This window comes from Manduca sexta, chromosome 21 (assembly GCF_014839805.1).
Source record: "Manduca sexta isolate Smith_Timp_Sample1 chromosome 21, JHU_Msex_v1.0, whole genome shotgun sequence".
Lineage (NCBI taxonomy): Eukaryota > Metazoa > Arthropoda > Insecta > Lepidoptera > Sphingidae > Manduca > Manduca sexta.
This window is the reverse complement of record NC_051135.1, coordinates 13,328,877-13,346,351: the sequence shown is the minus strand read 5'-3', so window position 1 is coordinate 13,346,351 and position 17,475 is coordinate 13,328,877. Positions and strand designations below refer to the sequence as shown.

Here is a 17,475-nt window from a genome sequence, read left to right as displayed (position 1 = left end):
CAAAACAAGCTAAATAGAGCCTACTGTAATTGAAATTTAAGATTATATTACAACTATCAATATTTTTACTCACGGTTCCTAGTTGTATTTTCGTGTGGGATACTTTATAATTTTTGTTTACGAGTGTGTTTATGTCAGTCAATAGCTCAGCTATTTTTTTAAATGCGTCCAAGACGATAGATATAAGTTAGAACTGACTATTTCATCTCTTCAAATATAATATACGTTTTTTTATTTTAAATTGTGGAATGGAATATAATTATCCGGCACGAAGGACCAAAACGTATTTAAAAAATACTTGATCTCAATTCAAAAATAATTTATATTGTCTATTGAGGAATTGATTCGCCATTATAACTGATATTAATGAAATTTATGTTGTTAAATAGTATACTTTATTTGGTATTTTATAAAAAAAATATATTTCATAATCATCACATTCTATTTTGATATGGTTGCTCAGAAAGGAAGAGTTGTTAATTGTATGTAGCGTTTTACTTTACTCTTATATTTTTACCGATCGATAAAATTTATTATTCGATAAATCATGTTAGATAAGGTCTATAAAGGAAGCTTGAATTGAACTTTCTTGAGACAATTACTGAATATTTATAGTCGTTTCTTGTAACAAAGAATAGCACCGATGTTGCTACTACAATATTTTGAGCTGCTATCAGACACACTTCATGCCCTTTCCTGCCACCCCGGTATTACAAAGTGACTTTGCACCTGATGGTAAACATTACATTGTAAAGTTGATGAAAGACGTTGCGCCTCTCGACGGTGATGAGAAATTTATTAGATCTGGCATACGATTCGTCGGAATATATTGTCACCAATTTTTCAGGCGAGATATACAGGGTCATTTTGACATTGTGTTACTAAACGAAACCACATACTTATGTACTTGAAAATAACAGTTTACAATAAGTTACTTTAGCCGTAGATGTAAAATAAAAAAGTATGAGTTTCGAACAAAATAAATATTAATAAAAAGTATTTTTTATTTTACGCGCCCTAATGCCACTACTGCTACTCTAGAGAATCCGTCGCAGCGGCAACAACATACTTTCAGTCAGAAATACGCTCACGCGCACGCCATATTCGCATTGAACGACAAAATGATAAAAAATCAGAAAACTAAAACCAGGATTTTTGGTGAAAATATTCGTTATTAATGGATGATTTTTGGTACAATGTCAGCAAAGGTGAAGACGAGTATGTGTTTTCATTTAGTAACGCAATGTTAAAATGACCCTGTATACCTAGCACTTAAATGCCAGTGTTTGCAGTTAGGCCAGCCATATACACGATTATCTGCAGTTATGTCACTTCGTTGCGTCTACACCGCGGCCAACTTCACTTGACAGCAAGCCACCATGCAGTGTGTCTGATAGCATCCTTAATTACACTATACGTTGTCTAGGTCGAGGCTTGCCGCGTAGCAATAGTTTCCAACGCCCGTGGGTGATCTAAATTTAATTGATAAACTTATAATTCGATGGCTCCGAAGTAAACTGTCGTATCTAAAAAAATGCGATATCCACTTTTTAACGGTTTGGTATCTTAACAAAAAAAGTTAATAAATAAAGATTTTTATGTTTATTAACTTTTGAATTAAATGGATTTGGTAGTCATCAGTATCGAGATACCGAAACGTTAAAAAAGTGAATATAGATTTTATTTCAAATACGATAGTTTACTTAGGAGCCATCGAATTTTGTGATTTAAATGGCAGCCCACACCTAGGACCGACAGGGCACCGTTGCATATAACCTAGTATTTATTTTGTCGACTGAATGGTGATGATCTCTAACACAAGTTGATCTCAAGTTATTGTAAGTTGATGTGTAACATTTTGTGAACCAGTCATTTTAACTTGAAACTGTGCGCTGGCGGCTGTTTTTATGTACGTAAACCATTTATAACATACTGACAAATAGATGAGAATTAGTACATGACTTAGGATCCATAAAAAATGTAGGGATTTGTTATAATTATTGTACCGTCGCTTTATTATGCTAAATGCAATACTTTACTAAGTTTTTGTAATGCAATGAAAAATTCGTGATGTTTTTGCAACTCATCACTGTAAATTCGATAAAATGACTTCAGATTATTCAACGTGTTCAAGTTCACTCAGTTCCTATTTTATAACGCTTTACCTTATGAAGTTGCTTGGTTCGTTTTATATTTTTGCCGTTTATTTACATATTGCTCAGTACCACACATTTATGAATGAACGAAGTAAAAACAGCTGTCTATGCTTACGGACGACTCAGCGAGTCTTTTATTACCATTTAAAACCTATAATGATTATGTAAACGAGATATGGCGTCACCAAGAGTGCTCCTGAACAGAGTATTCAACACGAAACATTTTAATTTTACTATTGTCAGACGAAATGTAAGAAGTAGTACCTTCCATATACGGTAGGGGCGCTGATTGCATTATCTTAGACAATTGTTTAGGCGTTATTGAAAAGTAGCTCTTCATGCCTTGACAAAAACGACGTTGTTACGATATTGTACAGGAGATGGCAAAAGAAGTCATAAAATACGTCACCTCATTGTAAAAGTTTACCTAGGAGAGGGTGATAAAGGTTTTTGAGGGAAGTCGCGAATTCCTGTTTTGCGCTCTTGGTGATGTTTGTGTCGCAATGGAGATCCGATGATGATGATTCAATGATTTGATTGATCATTAGTATGAAATACATTATTAATTGTTATTATGGTTTGTGTATTTACTAATATTTTATGATTGTTTGTCAGCCGCGCGATATTTAATACAAATAAAGTGGTATTTGAAATGTAGTTTTTTATTTCTCATATTGGCCATAATTCATAAGTAAGAGGAACCAGCTAGTACCTAGAGTAGACTAACGTGGTGGGGGCGTAGGGGAGGAGAAGGAGGTCACTTTTGGAAGGCGGCGAAATGCGTACAAGGATTTTTTTTTTACTTTTTTCTTATGTACCGGAGGCTGGGGGTGTCTTTTCCTTGACTTTTTTTTTGCTCTCGCCTTAATTTCTGCGCGGCAAGAACACGGTACACCTGAAGCATAAGCATTCGAATTAATATGTATGTATCTATATTTAAATAAGAATAAAGATCTCTACCTCATCGAATTATGAATAAACCATTTTGTTCCTATTGTTATTCTTATATTTTTGGTTGGTAGCCAATACCTTAGAACGCCGGTGTTAAAAAACAGGGCGGTATTCAGACTATGTTTATATTACTTTGTTTTATAGCATTTCATACAATTGAATTTCGAATTAATTAAAAAAACTTGTTTTCTATACCACGGGCTACCCTTCTTATTTTTAATGACGATGTTTCAACTTCAGCAACGGGTACTGTATGTTCTTTTAAGTACAATGCTAATCCTTCCTCTTCCTACAAGCTTCTAGGATATATCTGTCTGCGAGTTCCTATGAAGTCTGCACAATATCAAAACATTAGTGGCGAAGGGTGCATATGACTCGATTTCAGCCGGCTTCCCTTTTTGTAGAATCTAACTATTATTAGAACGATTTGCAGGTCGCATTTATGCATATTAGTACCTATATGTTGTTTCAGGTTACCTTTCAGTAATTTTTACCTTTCGCCACTGCAAAACACGTTCATTTCATTTGTCGTAACAGAATTAGAGCGAAACCCAAAACTTTACCATGCACTGCCATAATATAACTTTACATTAATATTCAATAGCGTTAGTACTAATACTTTTAGTGCTGAATACGTTCTATGACGTCAATTAACAGATAAATCACGTAGGTCGCTTGCGTAAGTCTTGGACGCACCACCACGCTCACGGTCAGTGTTACGGCCGGCATCCGCATTTTTCGCAGTGAAAAGAGTGTAGTGCGAATTTGTTAACCTGTAGCTCGTAAATCTGTAATATATTAAAATACATGGTCTTGGAGATTAGTGTAAGGATTATGAGCCCCTTTCCTCAGCTCAGGATACGGCCCTGAATCATATACGGTTCGTCCTGTGTGATACGATATACCTATACTGATGATACCTACTACCTTGACTTTACTTTGGTTGGACAGGTGAGTACCTAATAAGTGTAAAAAGTCACCAGTTATTTAATTTATCTAATATGGTTTAGTTTAATTGAACTGCTAATTAATTCAGACAGATGAAATAAAAAAAAAATAGGAGGGCAGTATAGTTAAACCAAAGATTACTTAATTTTACAAAGCTGTGGAAATTTTAATCTAGGATCAGTAATGAAATAGAAACAGGACTATAACCATTATAAAGAACACGTTCCTATTTCTCTTGGACATATTATAGTTTTCAACATTTTATTCAATTCATATTTTAAAAAAATCATAATCTGCACACGATTAAATAGACGTATTCCATAATTCCAGAAATTAAAGATTTCGAAATTATTAAAAAGCAGCTATGGAAGGGGACATAGTAAATTCCGTATTAGAGCTGTACAAAGATAGCAAGTGGAGGGATATTGTGGATAGATATCACGACCATCCTGAAAGGAATAAATTGCTGTGGGTGTATCCAAGCGGGGAGAACTTTCAATTTCTAAAACAATGCCTTGAAGATCTGCTGTGTACTAATATAGTAAGCATTGGTTGTGGCAGCGGGCTCCTGGAATGGATTATGTCTCAAGCGACAGGTACTTACTTAATTTCATTATTCTTAACGATGAAATTATACTTTTCCCCATTTATTTAACATGAAAATTACAATACAAATCTAAATTTGAAGATTTTGAAGAGTGCAAGAGGAGATTGTCCAAAAATTGATATTGTTCCAAACAGCAACAGTTGTTTCTTTCTTCAACGTTCTTTTTATCGTGGGACAGATAGTGAAGCCGGCGCGGTAAATGTTATTTTCATCGTAAAAACAAATTTTTCACTACAGGGCTTTCGAATATTTTCCATGTCTTGCATGTAAGGAAGTCCAACACGACAATTATATACATTTTTGTGTTTCAGGTATTCCTGTATCAGGAGTGGAAGTAGATGGTGCTTGGTGGCACTGTAAATACGCCCCGCCCACCTTTATACCTCTCCTTTTCACTCCTATGGAGATAGACAAGGAGATCATCACTCTACTCAGTAAACCTCATACTGCTTTAATGTTTTGCTACTTCAATGCAAGAGCAGCATTCGAGAATTATCTGAATAAGTTTTCTGGGAATGTGTTAATCATTATAGGTCCCGGGGAAGGCAAAGGAGTACATACAGAACCACGTCCTTGTGAGGAAGTCGACAATTGGAAGCTTTACAAATGGCAAGAAGTTAGACAAAGTCGGGATTTTATAGCGGTTTATGTGAGGGAGTGTTTACGAAATGGGGTAATGAAACATATTTGAATAGGTAAAGATCTTTCGGTCTTGAACAATTTCAATTTTTAGATTTGGGTAAAGCTTACCCATGTATCCAGCGAATTTAATAAATGAAATCAGAACTTGTAGAGGTCACTCGATGCAAATACCTCAAAGGTGTTTTAAGGTATCTCTAAATATTAGGATTATATTTGTGATTTCTGACATTATAGATTACAACTGTATGGGCTTATATAGCCTTGTCAAGGTCTTTAGAATAAACAAATCTTGTAATAAATTAACATTTAATGATATAAGAACAGTCTTTACAAATATACACATTTGATTATATCTAGTTTTTCATTAATTCAATATTTTTGACGTTTATTTTATTTGTCGTCTGCCGCACCGGGGTGTTCATCATGGGATCTTTCTTGCCCTGGATGAAAGTCGGAAACTCTCCGCTGGCAACATCCCCGGGTACCTCTATGCTCTCTTTTTGACTATCAGGCAGTTCAGGGACCAGTCTATTCATCTCGTTAACAGTTTCGTTCGGAATGTTGTTACCAGTTAAATCATTATCAAGGAAGTGAAAATCATTATGCATCAGATACAATGATTCTAGTGGAAAATTGTTCATATCAAATCGCGGCAACAGTTTGTTGTCATCAGAATTATCATCAATCTCGATGACGTAGTTTTGCGGATCGAGCGCGTCCGCTACCGCAGTGGACAGATCCATGTGCCCGGAGTACTGCTCGCCTATTATATTATCCATTAGGTACTGTTCAATTATGGGCGGATTGGTGGCTGTGTTATTCAGTGCCATGTTGTAAAAAGCGTCAGACTTCACCTCGTTTTTGATCTCGCTCATGTTCTTGTGGATATCTTCCAAAGGTGGCGAGGCCTTGTATTCGCGGCCGATTGCTGAGTTGTTAAGCAAGTTCACGTTGCACATGCGCTCCAGGCTAGGCGACTGCGTGTTCTGTTTTATTGTCGCCTCTATTTTAATGTAGCTTGGATCGTTACTCTGTATCTTTTGTGGAGGTGGTAGGATGGTCATTGAGTTGTTCATTTGCTGGTTGAAGGAGAATATCTGGGAGTCGTTTGTGATTTCGGTGTCGACGGGCGTAGTGGCGGTGTCGGGCATCATCTCCTCCTGCGGGTAGGGCAACATGTCGCCGGCGGCCTCGTCCAGCGGCGTCTGTGGCTGCAGCTGCATGAACTGCGTCGTTATCAAATTATTGAACGTCACCGGCCCGCCAAGCCCGAACCTCTCATTGTCCTCTAACCTCCTAAACGCCATTTTCTGCTGTGAGTGAAACATGTTTACTTGATCGGGACCTTTTAGAATTAGGTTACTTTTTACAGATATTTTGGGTTTCTTTCTCGGAGCTCCTTCTTCTATGCAAATGTTAACTGGAGAATTACTTGAGGATGGAACTGGTAGAATTTGGGTGGGTTTTATTATTGAGCCGGTGACTTTTGTGGTGGGAAGTGATAGCTTATCGACTGGTTTGAGCATTATGTTGTTGCACCGAAGAGAATTTTGGACAGGAGGCAGTCTTATGGGGAAATTACTCATTATATTACTACTTATACTATTTGCTAGAGTATTGGACGCTAGCGAGATTACATTCTCGTTTTGGAGCAGACTCTGTTCCATTGATACCGCAGTGTTGAGCAAGTCGTGAAGGTTGCTCTGATACTGATGCCGTTCCATCATCGTTTCGTTTGAACTTTCCGATATGACACAATCAGAGTTATTATCTTCTTTATTAAAGTCTGTGACAATCACCTGGTTGTCGTAGTTAGCTTGTTGAACATCGTTGGTGGTACTAGTACAATAGTTCTTGGGATAAGTTTGTGGTAAGCTCTCAGATATACTGTCGCAATCATACACCTCGATAGGTATTTCATTCACTGCCTTTGTGGTGTCTATGACGTTCTCATTTTCAACTTTATCCTCTGCACTCTTTTCAGTCTTACTAGGTATGGTCCAACTTGGTTTATTAGGTTTTCCTTTAGTAATCTCTGTTAATAATTGTATGCCTTCTTTATCAGTATGACTTGTAAGGTGGAGAATGAACTTATCTTTACTGACTGTCTTAAAAGGGCAATATATACAACAATGCAAATCACTTGAATTCATATTTGGATGTTTAGATATTAGGTGGGCAGTGTACATGTTTGATTGTATCGCTGTGTATGGACAATATTTACATTTATACATGCCTTCTTTAGAGTGCAATCTTTTATGTCTTCTCATAGTGTTGTGGTCGGATGATCTGTAGGAGCATTGATTACAGGAATACGGTTTGTCACCTGCAAGAGATGAATGCTAACAATGAAGACAACTGCATTATATTTTATTTTTGAAATCGTTGACCTTGCCTATCCGCCCTCTTTTAAGTCACTTCATAGGATACAAAGACTACATAGCACTCAGGGAGCATGTAGGTTCTTATTAGTTAAAGAATGTTCAGAATGCATTTTTACCCCTTACGGACTAATCAGGCGAATAGCTACACGCACAATATAAAATTGAATTACCTGTATGAGACCTTAAATGCAGCTTCAGTTCTTCCTTTCTTGCAGCAGTATAGTCACAATGGCAGCACTGGAACGGCTTCCGTTTTTCGTGGACTTGTGCTATGTGAGCCTTCAGTCGTTTCTCGCTGCGAAACTCCCGCTGGCAAATACCGCACTTCACGGGCGTCGAGTCCTTCTTGTGCACAAGTTTGTGTTTTGACAGTTGGTTTGGGTTCTTGAAGGACCTTGGACATTCTGGACCTGAAATTATTTCATTTATCTATCATGCGCTTTTGCCATGGCGGTATGCCGATACTATTTTCACAAGCTGCGATCCTGAGAACTGTTTTGCCTATTCTACATTCACAGCCATGTTTAAGCATTTAGAATCTTTAGATGTCTATAAATTTTCTTAAGTTCAACCTTTGTCAATATTTCTTTAGTATGCCATGAGCATTGAACTTTTATCTATTATTAAGGTTGCAGACAAATAGTATATCGCTATAAAAGAATGTAAAAAGCACATCAGGTTAATTTAGGCTTATCAGCATAAATAAATTGGTTGTGTTTTGTAATTTAAATGTTAAATTAGCTTGAAAACCTTAATAAACAAATGAAGTGTATAATTGTAACTTTTTTATAGCACAATGTAGCATCTACAGACCAAATTTTAAGTTGTGATTTTTCTATTTTAACATAACTGGCAGATTCACCAGAGAGGACATAATAAAATTGTAAGGCTGGTTATCGGAAACAAATTATCTAATCAAGCTGAAAAATGTTTCTTAAATAAAATAAGTGAATAGGACATACAAAAATGAGATTTGATTTTTCCATGACACTTCATATGTATGTTGAAGAGTCTATGCTTCTTGAACGTTTTGAATCCACATATCTCACACGTTGGCAGCTCTAAATCCACTGAATGTATTTTCCATAAGTGTGTGTGTAAGGCATCTGTATTGAGATACATCTTGGAACATTCCGGACACATATATTGCCCATTCTGGTGACATTTCCTGTGATAAGCGAGATTCTTTTCATCCTTCAAACGTATGTGACATCCGTCAATAGAACAAGACTCCCCCAATTTTTCAATAATCTGTGGTTCACTCCCTTCCTTGTGTGAATGTTTGGTTTGAGCAGTCGCGGAGTCTAAGTCTTTGGATGATGATTTACTGTCATCAGTAGTGCTTTTTCGAGGATGTATAGATGATATGAGGTCTGGAGTCACACTTGGCATCTGTACAATACTGCATTGTTGGTTTGTACTTGCATCAGACACATTCACGTACTGAGTGGATACTTCGTTGGTGTACACAATGTTGATACTCGCCTCTTGAATGATATCCTTGGGGTCTACCTTTTCGAAATTAGGAGTGCTCATTTTGTGAAGCTCGTCCATGGATATGTAGGCCACTCCCCTCGGCAGGTCGTTGTTGGAAGTGATCACGTCTGGCACTATTTCTATCACTTGCGGTATCCTCATTTCATTTATTTTTCGTGGTAGAGGCTCCACCGCGGGTTGGTCGTTTGTGGTGCTTTCTTTCTTTAGTTTGGCGTCCTTAAGGGCTATTTGCACGAGACTCTTGATCATTTTCTTGACGTCTTTGAAGCCCATTTTGTGATGGTTACGTAGGTGTGTTCGCAACGTCTCCTCTGCGTCGAACACGCTGTTGCACCCTGGACACGGTATCTGAACGTTGTCAGCCAGCCCGTTTGTCTTTGCTAGATCCGGATGCACGGTGAACAAGTGAAACTTAATATCGTCTTCCGCAAGCGCCATGAACGGGCACGCCTCGCATTTAAAGAACGGAGTAGAGCCCACGGACTTTTCTTCGTAAGACATCACTTTTTCTTTCGCCTTTGCAGGTTTCGATTCACTACATACATTCATGTTTTGACTCAACAGTCTGTTTACATTAATTATTAATGGTTGAGAACACATTTTCACATATTAAAATATAGCTAACTCCTTAAAAATACCGTGCACAATATTTGTGTCATTGTGAAGTAAAAACAGCTGTAAACATCACACTCCATTACCATCACATTTGACAAAGAAATTGAGTGTTGCCAATTATTATCCCATAGATAACAATAGTCTATAGTATTATTGGTATAGTCGAGTCTTTGATAAACGATTTTAGTATTACTTTTTAGGACCACACTATCAGATAATGACGGCTGAGTGCTGACGTTTACCTCGCAGATTGGTTAGAAAAAGATTACCGGTGTATTGTATTTTCTTCGTATTACGTACTACAAAACGTGTATTTAATAAATCTAATAACTACAAAACCTGCAAAATGAGCGTAAGTCCCAAATATAAACAAGCAATAACATACGGTTTACACGAATCATTCTAATAACATTTGTGTTTGTAGTTGGAAATCGAATCGATGGTGCGCTACGCGTCTCCAATAAACCCGGCCGTGTTTCCACATCTCACGTTGCTTTTGCTCGGCATTGGCATCTTCTTCACGGCGTGGTTCTTCGTCTACGAGGTGACCAGCACAAAGTTGTCGCGCGATCTGTTCAAGGAACTTCTGTTATCGCTCGTGGCCGCCCTTTTCTCAGGTTTCGGAATTTTATTCCTACTATTGTGGGTCGGCATTTACGTATAATGACTAGTTTAAGATATATAGTGTATTACCATTCCTTTGTATGATTGATTGGACTTGTTTGTGAGCGTGTTTGTTATTAAATATTTTGATATACTACTCTCCTTTTTTTGTTCCAATTTATTAAGAAATATTCCTATCATATGTATCATGTCATCACAATGTTCAAATAATGCATATACCTCATTCAAATTACCACTTTGCAGATTAATTTTGTAACTGTCTACTCTTTCAGTGATAAAGTTATAATGAATACATCACACACATGATGGGTAAGCAGATGTGGACCCAGGGTACTATGCCATATGCGGTCCATTTCATAATGTGATAGGGGATATGATAGTGCCACATTGGGCACTAATTCTGGACTTTGGGCTAATACTCAGTGGGACAAGCATTTGCTTATCACTGCTAAACCTAGAATTGCATGCGGGACCTCAGAGTAGTCCTATAGTGCATGCAATACAACTATGCCACTGTAGTAGTCTAAATGAATCAAGTATAATCATTATGGAGTTACTAACATTTTCTAAGTTTTGTGTATAAATTACCTTTGCCATGTTCTTCCCAGTATGCAAGTACATACTCAACTAACCACCCTTTTGACTATTTTTATCATCTCCATCCAAGAAGACCGATAAGACCATTTGTACCACCAATGTTTTAATCATTTCTACCTTCTGTATACAAATTTGTCTCATTTCTTATATTTACAGTGTACAATAAAGTTTTAAATAAATAATAATTATACTCAAAATCTTACTCAAGAACAATATTCTATCTAATATTCATGTACTAAACTTACTCCAAATCTGTTCAAGAATTTATTTCAATATTTTAAGTTGACAAGAAACCATTACTGAACCATACTAATTATAAAACATTTACATTAAAATATTCTTTTGTATCGCTTATTCATATCAATTTAAATTAGCAAGTGTAAATTCATTGAATTACACTATTAGTGGTCAGTTACTGCTCCCTAAGTGAGGTATTTCACCCTGATGCTTCTCACTCAGCCGATCTCTTCTAAATGCCTCGTCGAGCAACACAGTTTCGTGCATCCTTTGTGACGCTAATGATTCGATCCTCTCGTATAACACGTCGTGAGCGAGCAGAAAGTGCCTGATGAATTAAAAAGTCATGGTGAATATCTTTAAAAATATTAGGTAAGAACTACAAGAAGCTTATAATATCGATCACTTATAGATTGCTGCCTTAACATACGTCATTCTTTTGCCTTGGTTAAAATTATTTGGTGTCGAAGGATGTTTTCATTCATCCCTATCAGTCGTTAATCGTCATTTTATCTTCACTCTATCCATCTATTTTACAAAAAGGAGTAGCCTACTTAGTAGGGCAAAATATCTTCTGTTTCTCAGAAAAAAGTAGTTTTCTTTGGTCTTCTGTTTCTCTTTCAGTTAAGTTTTTTTTATTAGTACCTGAAATCCTCAGCGTCCAGCCGGTACAACTGAGTGATCTCTACGGCGACCACGGTGGCGACGCGCTTGCTGTCCCTCATCAGTAGCGCCACTTCTCCAAAGTGCGCGCCGTCTTCCAAGTGACAAACCTTGATTGAGAAAAAATACTGAGAAACCTTCGCCAAATCTGGCACAGATTCCTATCCCAGCAAGTCCAGTGAGTGTTTTAAGACGAAAAATTCTCAAATTTCCTTTGCTCGTCTTGGGTATCGAACCTACATCCTCATGGTTCATACCCAAAGTGTGTATCTATACTGTAACTAGTCCAACAAAACACGTTTTTTTTGTGGACTATGAATTTTCCATGGCCAATAGTAGTACCTACGAAGTTAAAACTTCACTTACCCTCCATAAAAATTAACAGACTGGAATTTTTGTAAGACAAACCTCGACTCCTTTCAACGAATACACAGCAACCGTGCCGTTAGCTATAAAGTACATGCATTCGCCGATATCGCCGGCGCGAACCACCGGGTCGTTGGGCAGGAACACTTCGGGTCGGAGGCAGCCGAGCACCGAACCCACTACAGACGCCGAAACACCCTCGAACAGGGCCACTTTGTTCACCAATTTGTGGCACGTGTGCAATGTGATCTCGTTGCGAAGCTCCTCTGGTTTGGAACAGAATTGAGGTTAAGACAAAGCAATGTAAAATATAAAATTTTGTATATATGACAATATATTGTAGAATATCAGATATATGAATCCAGCGTTACCTTCAAAAGCGGTTATGTTAATCTAAACTGTATTTTTTATATGAATGTTTATTTTGTTTAGTGTGTTTATTCATTTATAATTGTTCAAGTGCATCTACAGCTCCAGACAATAGCTTGGAGGATGCTATGCGCATTTCCGTCGCAAGAGTGGTGTCAACAGCTTATTAAAGTTTGTCACGTGGCAGTAATATGGAAGATTTGAAAAAACCTGAGAGGCAGTCAAGAGCGGTTTCCTCCCTATAGTAAAGCTCTTGATATCTGTAGTTGTAAAACGCTCGCACGCGCTTCTTAAGCGGCGCCGGAAACTGCTTGTATGTCATGTATTCCTGGAAGTAAAAGTTTGTAAGGTTCCGTCACTTATTGCCTGTTATTTCGTCCATAAAATATGCCCTTTCCAAATTTTTTATTTCGCAAAGACAGTAAGGCGCCAAAAGTCGGTGTACTAGGAGCTTTAAGGGTAATTCGACTTCTCTACTACTAGTGGCAAACATGCAGGGTCCAAGGGCTGTTGCTGAGATTGGGCTTGGTTGACTTATTAATAATGACTATATAATAATAATAATATCAGCCCTGTATTATATACTGTCCCACTGTTGGGCACAGGCCTCCTCTACTACTAAGAGGGATTAGGCCTTAGTCCACCTCGCTAGCCTAGTGCGGATTGGTAAACTTCACACACCCTCGAAAATTCACAAAGAATACACACATAATTTTTTAGAAAAGTCAGAGGTTTGTGCCCTTGGGATTTGAACCTGCGGACATTCGTCTCGGCAGTCCGTTCCACAACCAATTAAGCTATCGCCGCTTCTAAATATAAGTAATAATGAGTAAGTGGTTTAAATTCCATACCTCAACTTGATTCATGAGTTCGTGATAACGCACAGTCGAACTATACGTCGTCATGTAGACTTTCAAGAGTAACACTAAAGTAGCAGAAATAAGTTATTTATAATAAAACAACAAAGCTATGTATAAAATAAACACTTTACATGATCTAATGTAACGTGTTTATTTTATGGACAACATCTCATACTTTGGTCTTTTTTTTCTTGTGGTCTTGGGGATAAAAATCGTAATTTTTATATAGGTAGTCTCAACAGTTCAACACAAGTAGTACATGCAAAAGTAGGTACTTACTTACTTAAAATCTAGACGGGGGTCAGAGGCCTCCGCGGCGGGAGAGGGGGGGTGTTCACTTACCTTAAGTGTATCAGAGAGTTTCCCGCCCTCACAACCACCACTACAACTCCTGTAAGCCAAGATCGGAAGTGGCATGCATTTTATGACACCCAGCAGTGAAGGTCGGCGAGGCTTATGGAAAATTGGTTTGTCTTTATCCCGTAACGAAATTATTCAAATAAAAATATAGGAAGGAGTTGGAAATATTAATTGTCGACTTCCCTTCCTAACATAGCGGCGGCAAAATAATGAAATAGTCACTTACCTAAAGTGTACACCATGAACATGGCGGAGTAGAGTATGATTAAGGCGTGTATCACTATCTCCTCTGGCTCAGATGCGCGGAACATCGAGAACCCAGTCCCTGATAACATAATACCACGCTGTTGGGAAGTAGTTGAGAGTACGCCTCAGAATTTAGGGCTATATAAGATGATATTAGCTAGTTGATAGGCCTTTCATCCTTGTAAATATTTAATAATTTTTCTAGCAGGTCCATTCTCTCATAATCACTCTAGCATTACTCTTAAAAGTTTATATTTTTAAAATAAGGAATAGCAGATTCACCGAAAAAAGACGATAATACTATGAACATTCCCTTTCTGTAGCGATTTTGCAAGTCAATATTCCATAAATCTCTGTCTGGATCTTTGAGGAATCGATTGTACTTCCATGGAATTTTACCGTACCCTGAAATTTAATATAGTTTTGAGAATCACCAACATTTAAATTATAAATTGGAACGAATAAAGTGGCAAGAGCAGATATATTTAAAAGTCTTCTCCGGTTTCGCTATCGGAACTAAGTTCTCTTTTATTCTCTTCTAGATAGGCTTTTTTGGGCGCAGTATTTTCACCTTTTGAGTGCAGCAGGTAGGTAAACAATGAATAAACAAATATTTTAAGAAATCTTACAGTAATAACAGAGGACTGGTGGCAGGTAGACGAAGCATGTGCACCAGTGTGCTGTCATCACAAATAACATGGCATGTCGCATCATACCGTACCATATGTACGAGCGGGTGAAGATCTGCACACCATTATCACAAACGATACTCATTACCACATTACATCTACAAGATGTTGATCAAGTTGTTGCTAATAGCCTCGCTGCTTTAAGCAAGTACGGGGTCGCTAAGAAAACCGTCATAAAAGTAAGATGCATTGTTGAAGGCAATTTATAACATGGCCTTAAAATACCTAAATGCCACTGGGGTGTTTACCAGTGAGTTTTGCACTCGTAGTACCTTCGTATTTTCGTCATAAAACGGGATGACGTTTGAACTTTATATTGCGCAAACTATTTTTTTTTTCAAAATATAAATAATAACAAGGAGTACCTTCGTAAAAACTTTCACATCAATGAGAGCCGTGTAGAGTCGCGGTGTCCGCAGTAAGGGTAGGATGTGGGCGAAAAGAAGGCACTGGGTGTCCTTCAGGTCTAAATACAGGAGTACGAAAGCTACGGGCAGACACGACGCCAGGTCCAACAGAAACCAGCGGCGCAGGTAGTGGCTAGTAAATGTCAGTGGTAATTGAAGTCATCTCTACCAGTGTGGGTGGGACGAAAATGTTGTGGAAGATAATAATACCTATATATATGAAACCATAGATTTGATTCCGAGATTAGTCATGCAAAATTTTACCGAATTTTTGGGTTGAAATTCGTACTTTAGTTTAATAACTAAATAACTAATAAAGCGATAATATAATTATTATCGTTTTATTATATTATTATTATCGTATTTGTGCTCGATTGGCTTGCCTTTATAATTAATTAAGAACGGATATTATCATGGTAAATTGTATAAACATCTTGGATAGATTGTTAATTAATAATACCAAACAATTTTTCGTCTCTTCATGACAATGTGCGAAGACTCCTTCTCAGTGTATCCAATGTTGAAATTAAACAGTATATCGAGGAAGCACAGCGCGTGAAATGCTAGCAAGACTTTGTCGATAGCGTGGACCGTTTGTGTACGCGGGGGGGTCAGTACGAAGAACAAGCGTAGCGTTGAAATAAACATGTGCATCAGGTTCACGAACGCCATTATGGTGTGCCAGCATAAGCTGCAGAATTAAAAGAAAAAATATTATCAAATAGAAAAGTTTAACATGGCAATTAGATATATTTTTTACTTATTGCCATGTTAACTTATTACTTAATCATAGATATTTGAGCTAAGACGCGGCATGTGAGACTTTTGTAGTAGGATACAGACTTGTTATAATCATTTGCAAAGGTAGATACTACAATAAACATGAAAAGGAAAAATAATATCTACAATGGGATTTCTTAATGGTTTGTAAATCTATGGGTTATTAGAGGGTTAATGCATTATAAAAAAAATAATTGTAAAACACGTAGCAGTGGTCTTAGCTTTTGAATAGTTAAATAAATTTTAATTTACAAGTATTTCTCTACCCAACAACTCATAACAGACTCAGTACCTGACTAAGCTGAGTGGATGTATCAGGTTCTTGTCACCTTCGTAGAGTTGCCGCTGCCTCTCAGCCACCACGGCAGGGTAGCTACGGAAGTGATCGTAGGTGTCCGGGTGGTACTGCGCCACCTGACACATCTTTCTCATGCTGCGGTATAAGTTCGCCCACAAGCCAGGCTTCTTTAACAGCATACTGTCAGAACCTACGTGAGTATTACTCTTTTTTGTGGTATACGTTTTAGACCATGGATTCATAGGCGACTTTAAGGTATAAGGACGCAGCGTTAAACCGAAAAGACATCGACCATGAGATGATAATGGTATAACTGAAAACGATCCTATGTTAACCTACCGAGGCCCAAAGTAGGTGTATTGATTATTGGGTATTACCTGTAAAATAGTTGTATGTAGAAATAAATAAATAAAAAATAAAATATCAGTTCCAGGATATAAATAACTATACACCCAAATTCCTAGTAATTCTTATTATGGCAGTTGTTAATTCTGTAATTTGTCCTATCGATTTAAAAATAACCTCGCTATGTAATGTGAATCACTACTCTAAAGTTTTTCTAAGATTGACAAAAATTTACCAAGGCCCAGTTGACAATGATGCTTTTTGAACGGCATCATGTATTTTCGACGGATACTGAATATTTTGTACAATAAGTAGACGCACAAGCTAGTTTTTAAAATATACAAAGACGAAATTTTTTCTTTTTTTCTCTTTGTGCAAAATATTACTGCATTAAAATATGATGACATTAGAATTCAATGTGCAGTGACAGCAAAGAGAATTATAATTATATGGAAGTGTTAGAATAGCAAAAAGTATTATATTTATTTAAAAAAGATTTAATTATTTAATTATATGTAAAGCCTCATGTAGCCGAAGCGATTATTTCAGGGACGGTTCCGAGCATCTTAGTGCAATAAGATAGCTGCTCGGGGCCGTCCCGTATGCGCCGAAGAAGGCCACCGCGGGTTTTGGTTGGTATGCCGGTATAGGGTATGAGGTATCCAGGGGATGGGGTCTCTGTCCAAACCTCGCTCGGATAATGCTATACTCCCGAGTGTCGACATTGCGCCGTAAGATTTATGAAACCAACATAACAGTTTCACCCACTCAACAAGTGGTGGTAGCGACAAAGCGTTTTTTCCCCGCGAAAAGAAAGGCAAAGCGATTATTTCT

General features: G+C 37.5%; 4 protein-coding genes across 4 annotated transcripts; 2 read left to right on the top strand and 2 right to left on the bottom strand.

Annotated features, from left to right (window-relative positions):
• Positions 1-3,558: 3,558 nt before the first annotated feature.
• LOC115447518 lies at positions 3,559-5,353 on the top strand. Its single transcript, XM_037441160.1, has 4 exons — positions 3,559-4,058; positions 4,386-4,651; positions 4,974-5,096; positions 5,196-5,353. The coding sequence occupies exons 2-4, from the start codon at positions 4,420-4,422 to the stop codon at positions 5,351-5,353; spliced, it is 513 nt and encodes a 170-aa protein (XP_037297057.1). The 5' UTR covers positions 3,559-4,058; positions 4,386-4,419.
• Positions 5,354-5,593: 240 nt separating this feature from the next.
• On the bottom strand, positions 5,594-9,785 carry LOC115447510. The gene is made up of 3 exons (XM_030174614.2): positions 8,651-9,785; positions 7,859-8,098; positions 5,594-7,630 (listed from the first exon to the last, which is right to left on the bottom strand). The coding sequence occupies exons 1-3, from the start codon at positions 9,783-9,785 to the stop codon at positions 5,658-5,660; spliced, it is 3,348 nt and encodes a 1,115-aa protein (XP_030030474.2). The 3' UTR covers positions 5,594-5,657.
• Positions 9,786-9,970: 185 nt separating this feature from the next.
• On the top strand, positions 9,971-10,560 carry LOC115447820 (transmembrane protein 258). Its single transcript, XM_030175061.2, has 2 exons — positions 9,971-10,152; positions 10,225-10,560. Exons 1-2 carry the CDS (start codon positions 10,147-10,149, stop codon positions 10,462-10,464), a joined length of 246 nt encoding a protein of 81 aa, XP_030030921.1. The 5' UTR covers positions 9,971-10,146; the 3' UTR covers positions 10,465-10,560.
• Positions 10,561-11,374: 814 nt separating this feature from the next.
• LOC115447631 (potassium/sodium hyperpolarization-activated cyclic nucleotide-gated channel 3) lies at positions 11,375-17,070 on the bottom strand. The gene is made up of 12 exons (XM_037440949.1): positions 16,877-17,070; positions 16,291-16,486; positions 15,679-15,909; positions 15,177-15,351; positions 14,752-14,866; positions 14,405-14,527; positions 14,103-14,201; positions 13,508-13,581; positions 12,867-12,984; positions 12,330-12,553; positions 11,904-12,031; positions 11,375-11,586 (listed from the first exon to the last, which is right to left on the bottom strand). Exons 1-12 carry the CDS (start codon positions 17,046-17,048, stop codon positions 11,430-11,432), a joined length of 1,812 nt encoding a protein of 603 aa, XP_037296846.1. The 5' UTR covers positions 17,049-17,070; the 3' UTR covers positions 11,375-11,429.
• Positions 17,071-17,475: the final 405 nt, after the last annotated feature.

Bases quoted from the DNA above. Each gene is read 5' to 3' on its own strand.
- LOC115447518 (XM_037441160.1), top strand. From the start codon at position 4,420: ATGGAAGGGGACATAGTAAATTCCGTATTAGAGCTGTACAAAGATAGC. The intron at 4,652-4,973 runs GTACTTACTTAA...TTTGTGTTTCAG, and splicing joins GATTATGTCTCAAGCGACAG to GTATTCCTGTATCAGGAGTG. The intron at 5,097-5,195 runs GTAAACCTCATA...TAATCATTATAG, and splicing joins GGAGATCATCACTCTACTCA to GTCCCGGGGAAGGCAAAGGA.
- LOC115447510 (XM_030174614.2), bottom strand. From the start codon at position 9,785: ATGTGTTCTCAACCATTAATAATTAATGTAAACAGACTGTTGAGTCAA. The intron at 8,099-8,650 runs GTATGTCCTATT...AAATAATTTCAG, and splicing joins AAAAATCAAATCTCATTTTT to GTCCAGAATGTCCAAGGTCC. The intron at 7,631-7,858 runs GTAATTCAATTT...CATCTCTTGCAG, and splicing joins GCATTTAAGGTCTCATACAG to GTGACAAACCGTATTCCTGT.
- LOC115447631 (XM_037440949.1), bottom strand. From the start codon at position 17,048: ATGTCATCATATTTTAATGCAGTAATATTTTGCACAAAGAGAAAAAAA. The intron at 16,487-16,876 runs GTAAATTTTTGT...ATACTCACGTAG, and splicing joins TCATTGTCAACTGGGCCTTG to GTTCTGACAGTATGCTGTTA. The intron at 12,985-13,507 runs GTATGGAATTTA...TTTTACTTCCAG, and splicing joins AACTCATGAATCAAGTTGAG to GAATACATGACATACAAGCA.